At 50.4% G+C, this 15,686-nt stretch overlaps 1 protein-coding gene across 4 annotated transcripts in view; it reads left to right on the forward strand.

Annotated features, from left to right (window-relative positions):
- The first annotated feature begins 1,248 nt into the window (after positions 1–1,248).
- The window catches only part of LIN9 (lin-9 DREAM MuvB core complex component), a 62,546-nt gene continuing 48,108 nt past the window's right edge, over positions 1,249–15,686 (forward strand). Inside the window, exons 1-4 of one of the 4 annotated variants that reach the window (XM_053209741.1) lie at positions 1,249–1,367; positions 8,506–8,538; positions 10,467–10,561; positions 11,809–11,913. In XM_053209741.1, the coding sequence (XP_053065716.1) occupies positions 1,289–1,367; positions 8,506–8,538; positions 10,467–10,561; positions 11,809–11,913 (312 nt within the window). In that variant the 5' untranslated portion in view covers positions 1,249–1,288. Of the gene's footprint in view, positions 1,368–2,052; positions 2,242–8,505; positions 8,539–10,466; positions 10,562–11,808; positions 11,914–15,686 lie in introns of those variants that run through there. The other 3 variants (XM_027046128.2, XM_053209742.1, XM_027046127.2) reach the window with 3 other exon arrangements.

Here is a 15,686-nt window from a genome sequence, read left to right on the forward strand (position 1 = left end):
CCCATCAGAATGTGTCTAAGAAGGCACAGGAGCGGTTAAATCAGTGACCTAAGGATTATTTTCTAAAACTGAGTTTTTCACCCTGTCTGCTCACACTCTGCCCCCTTCCTCCCCCCGGCAAGCCGGCAGCACCCGGTTTCCAAGGCACAGGCTGGTGGTGATACTCAAGCAAAGTGGCAGCGACAGCTAACATTGGAGTCAAAATGTGTCACCAACTACGAGAACGCCTTTATCTACCAGCTCATTTAATCCGCAAAGCAACCTTGTTATTATCTGCACTTGTCAGGGGCGAGTGTGACTGCACAGAGACTTAAGGTAAGAAACAAACCAGCCGGGGATTATACAACTAGCAGCCGGAACCCCAAGCAGGTTTTCAGGGCTCCGGAGCCCACCCTCTGAACCTCTAGCGGGACTCGTGCAGGCAGGCATCTCTCCCCTCTTTGGCCGGCCTGCCCCACGGAGCGTTTCACCACCACCACCACCGCCCCCCCCCCCCCCCAACGAGACTGGACTGGTTTCCAAGACTGTCACCTTGTCACAGGGCCATCCATCGCCCCCATTTTTGTTCTTCAACACAAATGCAAGCATGTCACCCCTATCTTTGCCAAGCCCACTCCCGCATTGCCCGGGTGCAAGTCCGAGGGCTTCCTCGGCCCGGCCTCCGAGCGCTGATCCGGCATCACCTGTCTACCACGCCTCCGCTTCTAGTTCCTGGAAGTCACCCGTGTCGTCTTTCCATTACCCCTTCTGCCCACCCCTCCCCCACCCCCACGACCCCCGGAGGGAAAGGCTCGGGGCTCGTTAACTTCTGTTAAATGCGCTGTGCACCGGCCACGGTGGCGTATCGCTGGACCGTGAAACGTGTCCCCCAGCGGGACGGGCTCTCTCATCGGTGTCCCGGGCACACTCCCGGGCAGGGGCCCCGCCACCCTGCCGCGTCGCCGCCGCCTCGGGTCGCCGGGCCGGCGATGCCCTCCGCGCTCGCCGCGCGGTGTCGCGGCGAGCAGAGCAGCCGCCCCGCGGCGGCGGCGGCCCGAGCGCCCAACGTGGCCACCCGGCCGGGGCTGTCCCGCAGGTCCCCGCCGCGCCCCCCTCCGTCCGCAGCGGCGCCCGCGGCGGGGGCCCCGGGAGGGCCGGGCCGGGCCGCGGCCGCCTCCCCCCCCCCCCCCGCCTCCCCAGGCCCGCGCCCGCTCGGCCGCACCCCTCCCCGGCCCGCCTCAGCCGGCCGCGCCGCGGGCAGCGAGCGCCGCATTCGAACCTCCCTCGCAAAGACAGTCTCCGCCCCACAATGCACCGCGGCGGGCAGCCTTTGAAAAAGCGGCGCGGCTCGTTCAAGATGGCGGAGCTCGACCAGTTGCCTGACGAGAGTGAGTAGCGCCTCCGAGCGCGCCCCTGCCTCCCGCCGGCCGCCCGCCGCCCCCGCCCCCCCCCGCCCCGGGCCGCGCCGGCCGGGGCGGGCGGCCGTGCCCTCCGCCGGGCAGGCGGGGCCGGCCGCCGGCCCCGGCGCGCTCCCCCAGGGCTCCCGCCGCCGTGTTGCCGCCGCGTCGCCGCCTTTGTTATGGTGCCTGTGTGTGTGTGTGTGGGTTTCTGGGGTGGTGTGAGCGCCGGGGCCGGAAACCGAAAGCCCGGGGGCAGCGGCGCGCGCCGGCCGGGGCGGGGGGTGGGGGCGGGGGCCGCCGCCCCCGGGCCGCACGCGGGCCCCGGGCCGGGTGGGGGAGGAGCGGCCCCGGGCCGCTGGGGGCCGTCCTCGCCGCCCGCCCCGCTCGCCCGGCGGGGTTATGTAACTCGCCCGGCCGCGGCCGCGAGGGCCCGGGGCCGGGGAGGGGGCCGCCCCGGCCGGGCCGGGCGTCCTGTCGCGGCTCCTGCCTCTGCGGGCGCCCCCCCCTCCGTCCCTCCCTCTCCCCCCCCCCCGCCTCCTCCTCCTCCTCCTCCTCCTCCGGCGTGTCCACCCCTGGAAGTGTTTCCGTGTCACAGCGCTGGCCCCTTCCCCCGGGACCACAGGTGGCCGTGGACCTTCCCGGGGGCGGCGGGGGGGGGGCGGGGAGGACCCCGGCCGCCCCCCCCCCCCGCACACTTCCCCGTGCGCGCGCGTGCCCTCCTCCACGGCCGAGAGCATCGCGGCGCGCACCGCCCGTGCCCTTCCTGGCTCGCCTCCCTCCGCCCCCGTGACCCGGGTGGTGCTCGCCCGCGGCCAGCGCCGGAGGGCGCCAGGCCCCTGCTCGGGGCGCCGTGGGACGCGAGGTGGAAAGCCGCGGCGCCGTCGTCTGAAGTCGGGGGGGAGGCGGTCGCTCGAGTCGGTCGCAGAAGGGCCCCCCCGCTCCCCGTCCGGTGCGTGCGTGCCCGCCCGTGAGTCGCGAGGGTCCCGGCGGAACGGAAGCGGGTCCCCGTCGCCGTGCGCTCCCGCCGGGCGCGCGGGACACGTGGACGCTTGTCCCAGGAGGGCGGCGCGCAGCCTCCTCCGTGCTCTTCGCGGGGGTCGCGGCCTCCGACCGCGTCGCGGAGTTAGGAAAGTTCGAGTTGCCCCACTGGCGGAAAGTTGTGTGGGCAGAGTCGGAGTTGTGGGTTTGTTGTGGGCCCAGAACCGAGTGCCCGCGGGATCGTCGGGGTGCTGGCCCCCGCCACGTGGGGCTGGAGTGACTGGGGAGCGGGGTTTTCAACGTTAACGTTTGCTAATTGCAGCAGGTGGTCAGGTGTGGCTGCCCCCCCCCTCCCCCCCCCGTTGGACGTGGCGCAAGGGCAGACCTGCCGTGAGCGTTGTTTCCGGTTTGGAGAGGACAGGGATTGTGGCGACGGACGTCCCCAGGTGAGGGTGGGCCTGCATGCCATGTGCCGGCCACCCGGGAGTCCTTGCTCTCTTGGGGACCGGGGTGGTCAGCGCGTGTCAGGAGTCACCACCACCGGACCTGTATTTTGAAGGCCGGTCCTTCTGTTGACATGAGACAAGGGGTGTTTGAAGCGGCTTTCTTGTAACTGTCATTTGGAATATTTGCTCGTCACCGTTAAGTATTTATTGAGGACCTACTAGGATTCTTGGTAGAGACTTGGGGGCCGTAGGTACCAGGATTCAAACGCCAGCGACGCTCTCAGACTGCGTCACCATCGTTTGTGTCACGTTGTGACCTCTCTGGGTCGCAGGGGTGCACATGGGCCGTGCACCTGTGTGCGTGCAGGGACGTCTTGTTTAGCGAGACCACAACTTGCTGCAAGCAGGGACTGCCGCCCTCGTTGGTCACACGCGGTGCCACGTGTCAGGTGGATGTGAACACTTGATTTATGTTGAATTGACGTGCTACTAACGAACCTGGAGAAGATTGGTGGGAAGTGATGTTCAGTTTGATGCTGGAAATAGCAGGTTTCTTTGCCAATTTGAGTCGAAGGGACTGGCCAATGCATTAGCCAGGAGCCAGTGTAACGTTACCAATAATGAAAGCTGCCATAGGCGTACTTGCTGTGACCCAGATGCTCCTTAAGTGCTTGTTTCGGTTGACGGAAGTCCTCTCGCCAGTTCCTGTGTACGAGGAAACCCAGGCCTCTCCTTGCAGCCGCTGCGTATTTCACATCTGCTGTCGGGTGTGAAATCCTCAACTTCAGGGGTTCAGGACCAACCTCATAGTCCCCCGCCCAGGACGAAGTCCTCCCAGTAGTTCCTGCCTTAATGAACAGCTCCCCCCAGAGCTCATGAAAACTGGGGCACTTGCGTCTTCCACCTCCTGTGACAAGGACCTGACCACGTCTTGTAACTTTCACCTTCTCCCCATCACCCGACTCGCCCGTGCACCAATCCCTTCGGCCTCCCGGCCTCCCATTAACCCACTGCCCGCCCCTACCCTGCAACCTCCAAGGGGTCAGAGCAGTCCTTCTAGAGGGCATGTGTCATCCTGCTGCTGGGGACACTATCACAGCCACAGGGGCCTTTGGACTCTGGCCACGCCCACCTCTCCAGCTTCGTTTGGTACCACTCTTCTTCTCCTACTGTCCCTTTTTTTTTTTTCTAAGTTTATTTATTTGGAGAAAGAGAACGAATGGGAGAGGGGCAGAGAGAGAGAATCCCAAGCAGGCTCTGAACTGCCAGCTCGGAGGCTGGCTCAGGGCTTGAACCCGTGAACTGTGAGATCATGACCTGAGCCAAAATCAGGAGTCAGATGTTTAACCAGCTGAGTCACCCAGGAGCCCCTCATCCTGTCCCTTTGAGCTAAATTTGACCTTTTTCAGTCCCTGTACTCACCAGGCTTTCTTTTTTTTGCAAGGCCTTTGCACACGCTCTTCTCACCATCTGGAATGTTCTTCCTTTCCCTCGCTTGCAGTTGATGTCTGTTTATCCTTTACATCCTTTACCCCCAAGCTTCTTTAGAAAGTTATTTTCCATCCTCCCGGACGAGGTGACACCTTCTTATGAAATCTTTTTATTCGGTCTTGTAACTTCTTGCTGGCAGTGGTCACAGCTGTGGCTTTGCGTCTGTCCATGAGATTGGTTGGAAGCCCCCTGGAGAAGGCACCGGTTCTGGTTTTCTTCCTGCTTGCCTTTCCGGTTCATGCCTGACACCTGCCTTACTTCTCTGACCCTTTCCCATGACCTGCTCCCTGAGCACAATGGCCTTTGCCCTGCTGCTCCTTGAATGCTCTAAACGCCCTATCTCAGGGTTTTTGTACCTGGTATTTCTTCTGCCCAGACCCACTGCTTTGACCTCCTGCTCCCTCAAGACTAGTCCTTTTTAGATGTTACCTCCTCAGAGAAGACTTCCCTCAGCACCCTATGTGAAGTACCCCCCCCCCACACACACACACAGTGAGATCACTTCGTTTGTTTCCTTTATGACAACTGCACATATCATTATCATTTCCTGTACTTGTTTATTGTGTGTCTCTTCCCACTAGACTGTAAGCGTGCTGAGAGCAGAGGCTCTGTCTCTTCCGGCAGCTGATCCCAGCCCCTGGAATGGTGCTGCAGGAGGCATTCGGTGAATACTTTGTTGAATGAACGAACGAACATATTCAGCACATAGCACATATACACACGTACAGCCCGTGTCCTAACTTCTGTGCACCAGCCTGTAAAATCCATGTGCTTAGCCTAGAAGTTTTTTTTTTTTTTTTCTAATTGATCAAAGTAATACTAATGATAAGCACGATATAAAAATTAGCCATGTGCTATGGGCACTGTTCTCTGAGCACTTTCACATACGGTAACTCATTTAATCCCTGTTTCACAAATGAAGAATCAGCAGCACAGAGAAATTAAGTAAATTGTTTAAGGTAACACAGGAAAAAAGTGGCAGAACCAAGATTCAAATATAGCTAGTCTCGATGTGTGCCCTTAACCATTATGCTATGTGGCCCCTCGAAAAAGAAAAAAAAAGGCTAAAAGGGGTAGGTCAGAATCCCTAGGACAGAGTCTTACCTTCACGGAGCAGGAATGGATATCCTTGAGGCTCGCACCTCTTCCTTCAGATCTCTGCTCAGATATCACCTTCCAGAGCAGCTAACTGATCACGAGCACCTCATGGAAACAGTCTTCCCGCTCCCACCCCCTGCCCACGTTCCTGATATCCTGCCCCCGCTCCCCCCACCCCCCGTCCCGGCCCAGTGCTTATCACCACTCGATGTATCTGTTCATCTCCCCTCCTTAGGATGTGAAGTCCATGACAGTGGGGCCTTTGGCTCTTCTGCGTTGCTGTCGATGCCCCAGCGCCTCGAGCAGGGACCGGGGGTGCAGTCAGCACTCTGCGTATTCGCCGGGGGAGTGAATGCTCACTGCTCTTTCCAAAACCAACCAGATTCTCTTGGCAGCCAGGTGGATACGTGCCCTGTCCGCCAGCTGCTTCCCCGTCATGTTGTGCTGCGTGAGGCTTTTTAGCTGGACTTTATGGCCTCGCTCCCTCACTTCTCCCCCATGCTTCTACTTCCGCTGTCATTAAACCCGGCTGCTGTTTGGAGGCTGTTAAGGTGTCCTGTTACCCACCCGTTCTCCACATCGAGGCAAGAGAGTCGAGTGAGAGCAAGAGTGGCTTTGGTGTTGATGGCTTGTCTGTTTCTACAAGCCTCTCTCATCCTGCCTGCGGAGGAAAAGTCGGCTGAAGTTCGGGATCTGAGCTGCGTGAGAACGTTTCGTAGCCAGAACTGCCGTACCTTATCCGTGGCTTTTCATTTCAAGTCTGTTGTCCATTCGTACGAGTTGTGAATCATGGCTGCTTCTTTCCTTTAAACAACAAGGAGAATGACTCTGCCTTCTCTGATTTTTTACCTAGTTCATAATCCTTTTTCTTACTTTATCCCCCGAGATCATCCTGTATTTGTTTTTGTGTTTTAGGAAATGCCCTAACGGATTGGCTCCTTAAAGATGTTTACACACATTTTGAACATGCCATTTAAAATTTTGTCTTTTCTCAGTGCAGGTAAATGACCAAACTTTTGAATAACTTAACTGCTGCCTGATTGTAGATTATATTCCATCAAACATAAATGGGTGTCACAGTAACTGAGATGAGAAGTAGCTGGTTCTAAAATAAAACAGACTTATGGGCGCCTGGGTTGCTCAGTCGGTTAAGCGTCCAACTTCGGCTCAGGTCATGATCTCGCGGTCTGTGAGTTCGAGCCCCGTGTCTGGCTCTGTGCTGACAGCTCAGAGCCTGGAGCCTTCTTCGGATTCTGTGGCTCCCTCTCTCTCTGTCCCTCCCCCACTCATGCTCTGTCTCTCTCTCTCTCTCTCTCTCTCTCTCTCTCAAAAATAAATATTAAAAAAATTTTTTTAATGAAACAGACTTAAAAATGAGGAATGATATGTAATTGACTATGACTATAGTAACAGAAAAAAAAGGTGTTCTCAACAGTTTTGTTTTTGTTTTTAAAGTTAAAAGAGGGAGTTTTTGCTCATCTGGAATTCTGTGAACAGTTTCTATTCTGGAGCAGAGAAAGGGTTTTCTTGTTGATTTTTCAACATTGAGATAAAATTGATACTTAACATTGTGTTAGTTTCAGGAGTGCAACATCATGACTTGACACATGTGAAGTGATCATCTCATGTGGGTTAGTCAACATCCATCACCACCCGTGGTTACGCTTTTTTCTCCTACCACGAGCACTTTTCAGATCTGCTTTCTTAGCAGCGTTCATGTTGCTGTGCTGTGCATCACATCTCCAGCGTTTATTTCTCTTATAGCCAGAAGTTAGTGCCTTTTGGATACTTCTGCCCATTTTGCCCACACCCCCAGCCCAGCCCTCGCTTTTGGCAACCACCAAACTGTTCGCTGTGTCTGTGAGTTCGGGTGTGACTTTTTGTTTGTTTTTAATTTTTTTAATGTTTATTTATTTTTGAGAGGGGGGAGGGGCAGAGAGAGAGGGAGACCCAGAATCCGAAGCAGGCTCCAGGCTCCGAGCTGTCGGCACAGAGCCTGATGCGGGGCTCGAAATCACGAACCGAGAGATCGTGACCTGAACCGAAGTCAGACACTCAACTGAGCCACCCAGGTGCCCCTATTATTTTGCAAGTGACCTGGACTTCTTTGCAATATACGTAGCCAGTTCTGATACTTTCAATGTAGCGCGCTCCCTGCCTCATCAACATGTACTTCCCTGTGGTTTCTCCGCTTCCGCTCGCCCCCAGCGCCCGCAGGACAGCGACCAGAGCCTGGAGGCCGGCTGTTTAGAGGGGGGCTGAGGGTTCCCCGCGACAGAGCCCCTCGGACCTTTATTGACAACAGATTCTGGGTGTGTGAGGAGCCTCCGGGTTACTCAAATACACACGAAGGCGTGTTTTCGTCAGAGAGCCCTCCAGCTGTGTGCCAGCCCCTCTGGGCTGCTCTGACTCCAGCTGGGGAGTCCTGAAGGGTGCACACACCTGCATTCTAGACTCCCAGGGGACCCCCGGCCTGATTGACAGTCCCGCTGGATCCTTTGCACCTTCTCTTCTCTCCACTCCGCTGCCACTGCTGATCTTTGCTTCAGTAAATGGCCGTGTTCCTTTCTCTTTTCTTTCTCCAGCACCAGGACACTTCTGGGTGAGGATCCCAAATCCCTCTGTGCCGACGCTTCCCTGCCTTCCCTCCCCCAACTCTCACAACTTCCACAGGACTCCCGATAGCTCTCTCTAGCTTGTCCTTACTTTGCCTGAGTTCTGGCCTGCAGCTGGGATGGCCCGCTGGTTCTTTCTTTCTGTGTTTTTAATGTGTGTTTATTTTCGAGACAGAGGAGTGCAAACGGAGGGGGGACAGAGAGGGAGGGAGGGGGGAAGAGAGAGAATCCCAAGCAGGCTCTGAGCTGTCAGCGCAAAGCCCGCCGCGGGGCTCCATCCCAGGAGCCGTGAGATCACGACCTGAGCTGAAATTGAGAGTCAGACGCTTACCCGACCGAGCCCCCCAGGTGCCCCAGCTCTGGTTCCGTCTGATTGCACACCCCCCTGCCACTTCAGTCTCTACGCCCCTAAAACCAGATGGGCCACTTTCGCCCTGTAGCCAAGTTCTGTTTCTCTCATGTCGATTCTGAAATAACACTGATTTGTTTTCCTTGCAGGCTCTTCAGCAAAAGCCCTTGTCAGTTTAAAAGGTAAGATCATAGCGCGATCCTTCAGGTATGGCATAAGGTGGAAATTTAATTCATTAAATTAATGGGGATGCAATGTTTCTCTTTTCTTTCTAAATTAGGCTTCATTCTAACTTTTAAGTATTGGTTTTCACTGATGAAATTTTAAATTCATAGACTGTTATAGGAGAATTGGTCCTTGGTTGTTGGAAATTACTAAGAAATTTTTTCCCCTGGGGTGCCCGGCTGGCTCAGTCGGTAGAGCATGCGACTCTTGATCTCAGGGTTGTGAGTTTGAGCCCCACAGTGGGTGTAGAGATTACTTATGAATAATAAAATCTTAAAAAGACATAGAAAAATTTTCTCTAGAATTATTGATTAAATAAGTTTTGTATAATTTGCAGGTAATCTCAACCCCCAATGTGGGGCCCAAACTTATGACCCCCAGATCAGGAATCACACACTCTACGGACTGAACCAGCCAGGTGCCCCAAACCCCAAGAACTTTTTAAGTAAACATTGCAGACATCATAGTAGAGTGAAAGCATTTTTTAATTAAGGCTTTTAAAAAATGCTTATTTATTTTTGAGAGAGAGAGAGCACAAGTGGGGTAGGGTCAGGGAGAGGGAGACAGAGAATCCAAAGCAGGCTCTGAGCTGTCAGCACAAAGCCTGACACGGGGCTCGAACCCACGAACTGTGAGATCATGACCCCAGCCAAAGTCCGATGCTCAACCCATTGAGCCACCCAGGCGCCCCTAGAGTGTAAGTATTTTATTGAACAACTGTGCTCAGCTGTATTTTTTGCATGAGTTTATTTCTTAGGAATCTGGCCTTAAAAGTAATAATGTAAGTCTCTTGAAATAAAAGAATGATAGTACTTTTCTCGGAAGACAAGTTGTACATGTTCCTTGGTCTTGCTCTTTCTTTCTGCACGTACACTGGCCACCCTTCTTACTGTAGTTTGTTTTGAGATTTTGCTTGAGCGGGATTCTGCCGGGTAAGTAAATCCTGAACCAGGCTATGCTCAGAGTACTTTCAGTACTTGTTCCGTACTTTTAGTTTTTAGAGCTACTGTGTTGTGTGTTGTGTCGGTGATTTTCCGCATTAAGTCCCCGCTTGAGAACGCTTGTGTCTACGACTACCCTGATGTGTTTGCCTGGCAGGGTCAGCCCCACTCTGCCTTTTTTGTGCTTCTTAAAATGTACTTCTGAAAAAAGTATTCCGTTATTCTTTTCCTCCCAATATTAAAACCATTTCGCTTTCAAAAAGTACACGTGCAAGTGATATATTTCTTACAGAAAACGGTTAGAAAATGCTGATGAGCACCTAGAAGGAAATAAAAATAACTGTCTTGTGTGTATTCATCCTAGTTTTCTGTGTCTTTATATAAACATATCCTTTTTATAAAAATTGAACTCGCTCTCTTTATTTTCATAATATCTCTCATCAGTTACCTGATCGGATTGTTTCCGGTTGCAGATAGCTCTGAAGACATTTCTTTGAATCAAGGAAAACAGAAGCACCCACACGTTTTATTTTTGTATAGCCAGGGTTTCACATATCGAAGCAGGAAACGTTTAGAAATATACTCTGAATTCAAAGTCAGAAGCTTTATCCATTTTTCCACTGCCTGTCTTCAATCAGATTGTGCTTCTTATTCTTAGCAAATTAGAATGAAGGAATTACTAAAACACAAAGAAAGAAACCACACATATTTTAATAGGAGAATTGAACACTTTCAAGATTCAGTGCCTTGTCCGATTATGTAGCGCTTGACAAAAAAAAATACGGAAGAGATTTTTCATTTGTAATAAACCAAAATTACTATGCTCAGTATATTTTTTCCATATTGGTAAATATTTCAGATATATTGCTGTTAATAAAAAGGCAATGTTTGTAGTATAAAATCCTTTGAACTTAAATCTTATTAGTAATAATTACTTATTACAGAGGGAAGCTTATCTAACACACGGAATGAAAAGTACAGCTCTTTACAAAAAACACCTGTTTGGAAAGGCAGGAACACGGGGTCTACTGTGGAAATGGTAAGGAATTAGTGTTTCTTACTCTTTAGAATATGATAGCTAAATTGTCTGTATTATTGTCATGTGCAGATTCTTACAGGACAGCAAGAGTTTCCCAAGGTTTTCCCCATCTCCAGGCATTTGAGTCTTTAAGTGTCATTGAGTAGTATACGATCATACTCCATCAGTAGCCTTTGATAATCTGGTCATCAGGCATTTATTAAGCAATTGCACTGTCTTTAGTAGGCAAGACGAAAAACAAACAAACAAAAAACCACACACACCAACCTCTGATCACTCCAAATCATACTTTATTTAGAATACAGAAAATTTCACATGCTCCCTGCAAAAAGATATAGAAGTAAGTGGTAAGATCTCAAAATCTCACGTAGGTCAAGGGTAAGTACAGGTATGATAGAAGGGACTTCCTGCCAGGGCTATGGAGTGTTAAGACTCTCGGTGGGTTTAATTTCAAGGCCCGGCACCTCTAGCCTTGACTCTGTTGGATGCTGGCCGTATGCTGTGAACCCTCTGTGCCTACCTCCCTTCCAGCTGGGCGGGAGACCGTGTCCAGTGCTGGGACAAGGATTTGAAACAGGATGTGGGTACGATTGGGATATTACTTCTGTTGTCCTTCTCTGTTGCTGAGGCCTCCGAACCCAGGGTGGACTGTAAAATTGTTCGTATTACTGACCCTTAAGCGTATGGTGTCTTTTGGGCACTTAAGCCAGTTAGTTCTGGTTCTGTGGTCTAGTTCGGTTCTCCGGGCACTTATCAGATACCCGAGATAGGAATCTTGTGCTTTTGTTCACAAATGGAAATTCGGGTAACAGTTCTCGACAGAGTGTCTAGTATGTTATTACACGTTTCAGTTGAGTCTCTCGCGTGATGTAGTAACTTTGTCCAGCCCAGCCCTGTGCGGCGGACGCCGTATGATACACCCCCTGCTGTCAGTCTGAGCACTGACACGACGAGGTCTGGAATTGTCAGAGCTTACTTTCCTCTTGCACGTTCAAGGCTTCTAAGGCCACTTGGGTTCCAATTTTACTCATCGGCTAGGTGTTTGAATTGTAAACAGATTGCATCAGTTTGCACGTCACTGCTTTGTAAATCTAAGATCAGTCACGTCTGACTTTGAGCGCTTGGTATCACCGACACTCCATCCTTCCAGCCTCAGCTGGATCACCCAGGTACATACAGGATTAGATTTTGGAAGAAAAATGAGAAGTGTTCGGTCTTTTTATTAAAGAAACAAATTTCTATCCTAGCCTTTCAGAAACTCAAAGCGAAGTCGACTCTTTTCTGACGAAGACGACAGACAAATAAATACCAGGTCCCCTAAAAGAAACCAGAGAGTGGCGATGGTCCCGCAGGTACGTGTGTCACAAGCATTTTGTTCCACGGGAAGGGAGGCGAGCAAGTGCTCACGTGATCAGGTTTATTTTTATTATTCTGTTACGTCTCAAGTAACAAGTTCTTCTTCTTAAGTCAGCGCTCCAACTCAGCTCCTGTATTAGTGACCTAGAAAGGCCATTATTTTTATTGGTGGACTTTTTCCCAGCGTAGAAAGCCAGACCTGTCTCACAAATGCACACTTGCAAGCATGGAGAGGAGAGTGGGCTGAAAACAAGTAGGATTTGGTAATAGTGTGTCAGTTCGGAGTTTTGTAAGGAAATGAGAGGGGAGAAAACATTTTACTTAATGACTGGAAAGTACATTTTGTGTGTGTGTGTGTGTTTAAACATTTATTTTTGAGAGAGAGAGCACTCACAGGCAAAGGGCAGAGAGAGAGAATCCCAAGCAGGTTCCACGCTGTCAGCCCAGAGCCTGATGTGGGGCTCAATCTCACGAACCATGAGCTCATGACCTGAGCTGAAACCAAGAGTCAGGTGATGAACCGACTGAGCCACCCAGGCACCCCAAAAAGTTCATTTTTTGAAGTATGATGTGCTATCCCGAATTGGATTCTGGGACAGGAAAAGGACATTAGTGGTAAAGTCTGTAGTTTAGTCAATACTGTTGTGCCACTACTAATGTCTTAGTTTTGACAAACCATGGTTATGGAAGGCGTTAACATTAGAGCTGGGTGAGGGGCATATCTTTGCAACTTTTCTGTAAATTTACAATTTTTCCAATCGTTAATTTTTACCTCTACCCGTTCCCTAGGTATGCTTCCTTCAGTAACTAGTGACTGCTGTCATGAGTTTGATTATCCTTTTAGGTCTTTATAGGGCTTTTCTAAAACTTTAAATAGGTGTTCACAGAAAATATATGGTATTCTTTAATGTTTCTGGTTTTAAAATTCTATTTGTAGTATTATTTTCATGATAACATACACATCATTCTGTAATTTAGTTTTTCATTTAAAAGTCTGTTTTGGGGGTGCATAGGTGGCTCAGTCAGTAAAGCGTCTGACATTGGCTCAGTTCATGCTCTCGTGGTTCGCGAGTTCAAGCCCCTCCATCGGCTCGCTGATGTCAGCACAGAGCCTGCTTTGGATCCTCTGACCCTCTCTCTTTGCCCCTCCCCGACTTGCGTGCGCTCCCTCTCTCTCTTTCTCTCTGAAAAATAAACAAACGTTTAAAAAAAAAATGGGGGCACCTGGGTGGCTCAGTTGGTTAAGCATCTGACTTCGGCTCAGGTCGTGATCTCACCATCCGTGAGTTCAAGCCCCACATGGGGCTCTGTGCTGACAGCTCGGAGCCTGGAGCCTGCTTTGGATTCTGTGTCTCCCTCTCTCTGCCCCTCCCTTGCTCACGCTCTGTCTCTCTCTCTCTCTCAAAAATAAATAAAGATTAAAACAAAAATTTTTTTTTAATTAAGTCTGTTTTTGAGATTTGGCCATGCTGATTGATTGAGGTAGATGATAGGTAGACTTCAGTGTTTGGTTTCTTTTTACCGTTATATATTATTGAGCCTTACGGTACCGTAGTTTGTACGTTCTCTGGCTTACGGGCATTTAATTGGTTTCTAAGTTTTTACTAGTACAGATAATGGTGTCGTGAACACCCCAGGCCTGTCTGTATAAACTTGCAGGTGTTTTTCTAGGACAGATGCCTGACATGTGAAACTGCCAGATCACAGGATGTGCACATTTAAACGTTTTGTTTGGCTTTATTTGCTTTTAATTTATCTCCAAGTTACTTAGCATCTAGCGCAATAATGATTTCAGGAGTAGATTCCAGTGATTCACCCCCCACGTATAACACCCAGTGCTCATGCCAGCAAGTGCCCTCCCTAATGCCCCTTCCCCGTTTAGCCCACCCCCCGGCCACAGCCCCTCCAGCAGCCCTCAGTTTGTTCTCCGTATTTAAGAGTCTCTTCTGTTTTGTCCCCCTCCGTTTTTATATTCTTTTTGCTTCCCTTCCCTTATGTTCATCTGTTTGGTCTCTTAAAGTCCTCATATGAGTGAAGTCATACGGTATCTGTCTTTCTCTGACTAATTTCACTTAGCATAACACCCTCCAGCCCCATCCCCGTGGTTGCAGCAGTTAAACACTGCACAGCAGTCCCACCTCGTTCTCAGAGGCCCCGTGCTGGCTGGTGTGCTCTCCCCACAGCCCGTCCCGGTTCCTGTTTCCCCAGCGTTTGCTGCTCCGCACGGAACCAAGCGTCTGATTTTTGCCGATCCGATAATAGCATCTTCCTGGTTTTCGTTGGCATTTCATCTGTGAGTGACCTCGAGTACTTTTCACATAGGTTTAAAAATGATTTCTTGGGGCCTCCTGGGTGGCTCAGTTGGATGTTAAGCATCCGACTCTTGATCTCAGCTCAGGTCTTGATCCCAGGGTCATGAGTTCAAGCCCCGTGCGGAGCTTGGTGCTGGATGTGAAACCTACTTTTAAAGATAAATAGGGGCGCCTGGGTGGCGCAGTCGGTTGGGCGTCCGACTTCAGCTCAGGTCACGATCTCGCGGTCCGTGAGTTCGAGCCCCGCGTCGGGCTCTGGGCTGATGGCTCAGGGCCTGGAGCCTGCTTCCGATTCTGTGTCTCCTTCTCTCTCTGCCCCTCTCCCCTGCATGCTCTGTCTCTCTCTGTCTCAAAAATAAAAAAATTAAAAAAAGTTAAAAAAAAAAATTAAAAAAAAAAAAGATAAATAAATGAATAATCAAAGAAGAGAAGAGAAAAACGATTTCTTTCCCGTAAACTGTTTGTCTTTTTTCCTATTTTCTGTTAGACTGTTGATCATTTTCTTATTCGTTCATAAGAATTTTTTTTTTTTTAATTTTTTTTTAACGTTTATTTATTCTTGAGACAGAGAGAGACAGAGCATGAACGGGGGAGGGTCAGAGAGAGAGGGAGACACAGAATCCGAAACAGGCTCCAGGCTCTGAGCCGTCAGCACAGAGCCCGACATGGGGCTCGAACTCACGAACCGCGAGATCATGACCTGAGCCGAAGTCAGACACTTAACCGACTGAGCCACCCAGGCGCCCCTCATAAGAATTTTTTATATGCTAAGAATATTAGCCATTTGGCCTGTTTATATTGATTGTAATTTTTCTCAGTTTGTAGCTTGTTTTTTTGACTCTGTTTCTGCATTTTTTACCATGTAGGACTGAAAAAAATTGAAGGGTCAAATACAACTCTTTCCTTTTAGCACTCCCTGGGTTTATACTTACTCAGAAAGATCTTCCTTAGTCTGACATTTATAGTTTTTGAATTCACGTGTATTTAATTCATTTTTTTTTTAATGCTTCAATTTTCACTTCATCTGGGATTTATTTTGGAGTAAGGGATTAGGTGAGACTGCAACCTTGATTTTTCCCAGAGGACTACTTAGTGGTCCTGGTCTCATTGACTGAGTGGTCCATCACGATTTAAAATGCTGCCTGCATCCGGCTCTTGGCCAGCTCAGGTCATGATCTCGAGGTCGCATGATCCAGTCCCCTGTCGGGCTCCTCGCTGGGTGTGTTGGGATTCTCTTTTCTTCCTGTACCCCTTCCCTGCTCGCGCTCACTCTCAAAATAAATAAATATACGTTAAAAAATTTAAAAAAAAATTAAGATGCTGCCTGCATTACAAGCTACGTTCCTGTATATATTTGGGATTATTTCTAGACTTTGCATCTCTTTCTGTCTAGTATGTCCCTGTATGTGCCAGTGTCAAATTGTTTAATATGCTTTTACATAGTGTTTTCGTATCTG

This window comes from Acinonyx jubatus, chromosome E4 (assembly GCF_027475565.1).
Source record: "Acinonyx jubatus isolate Ajub_Pintada_27869175 chromosome E4, VMU_Ajub_asm_v1.0, whole genome shotgun sequence".
Classification (NCBI taxonomy): domain Eukaryota; kingdom Metazoa; phylum Chordata; class Mammalia; order Carnivora; family Felidae; genus Acinonyx; species Acinonyx jubatus.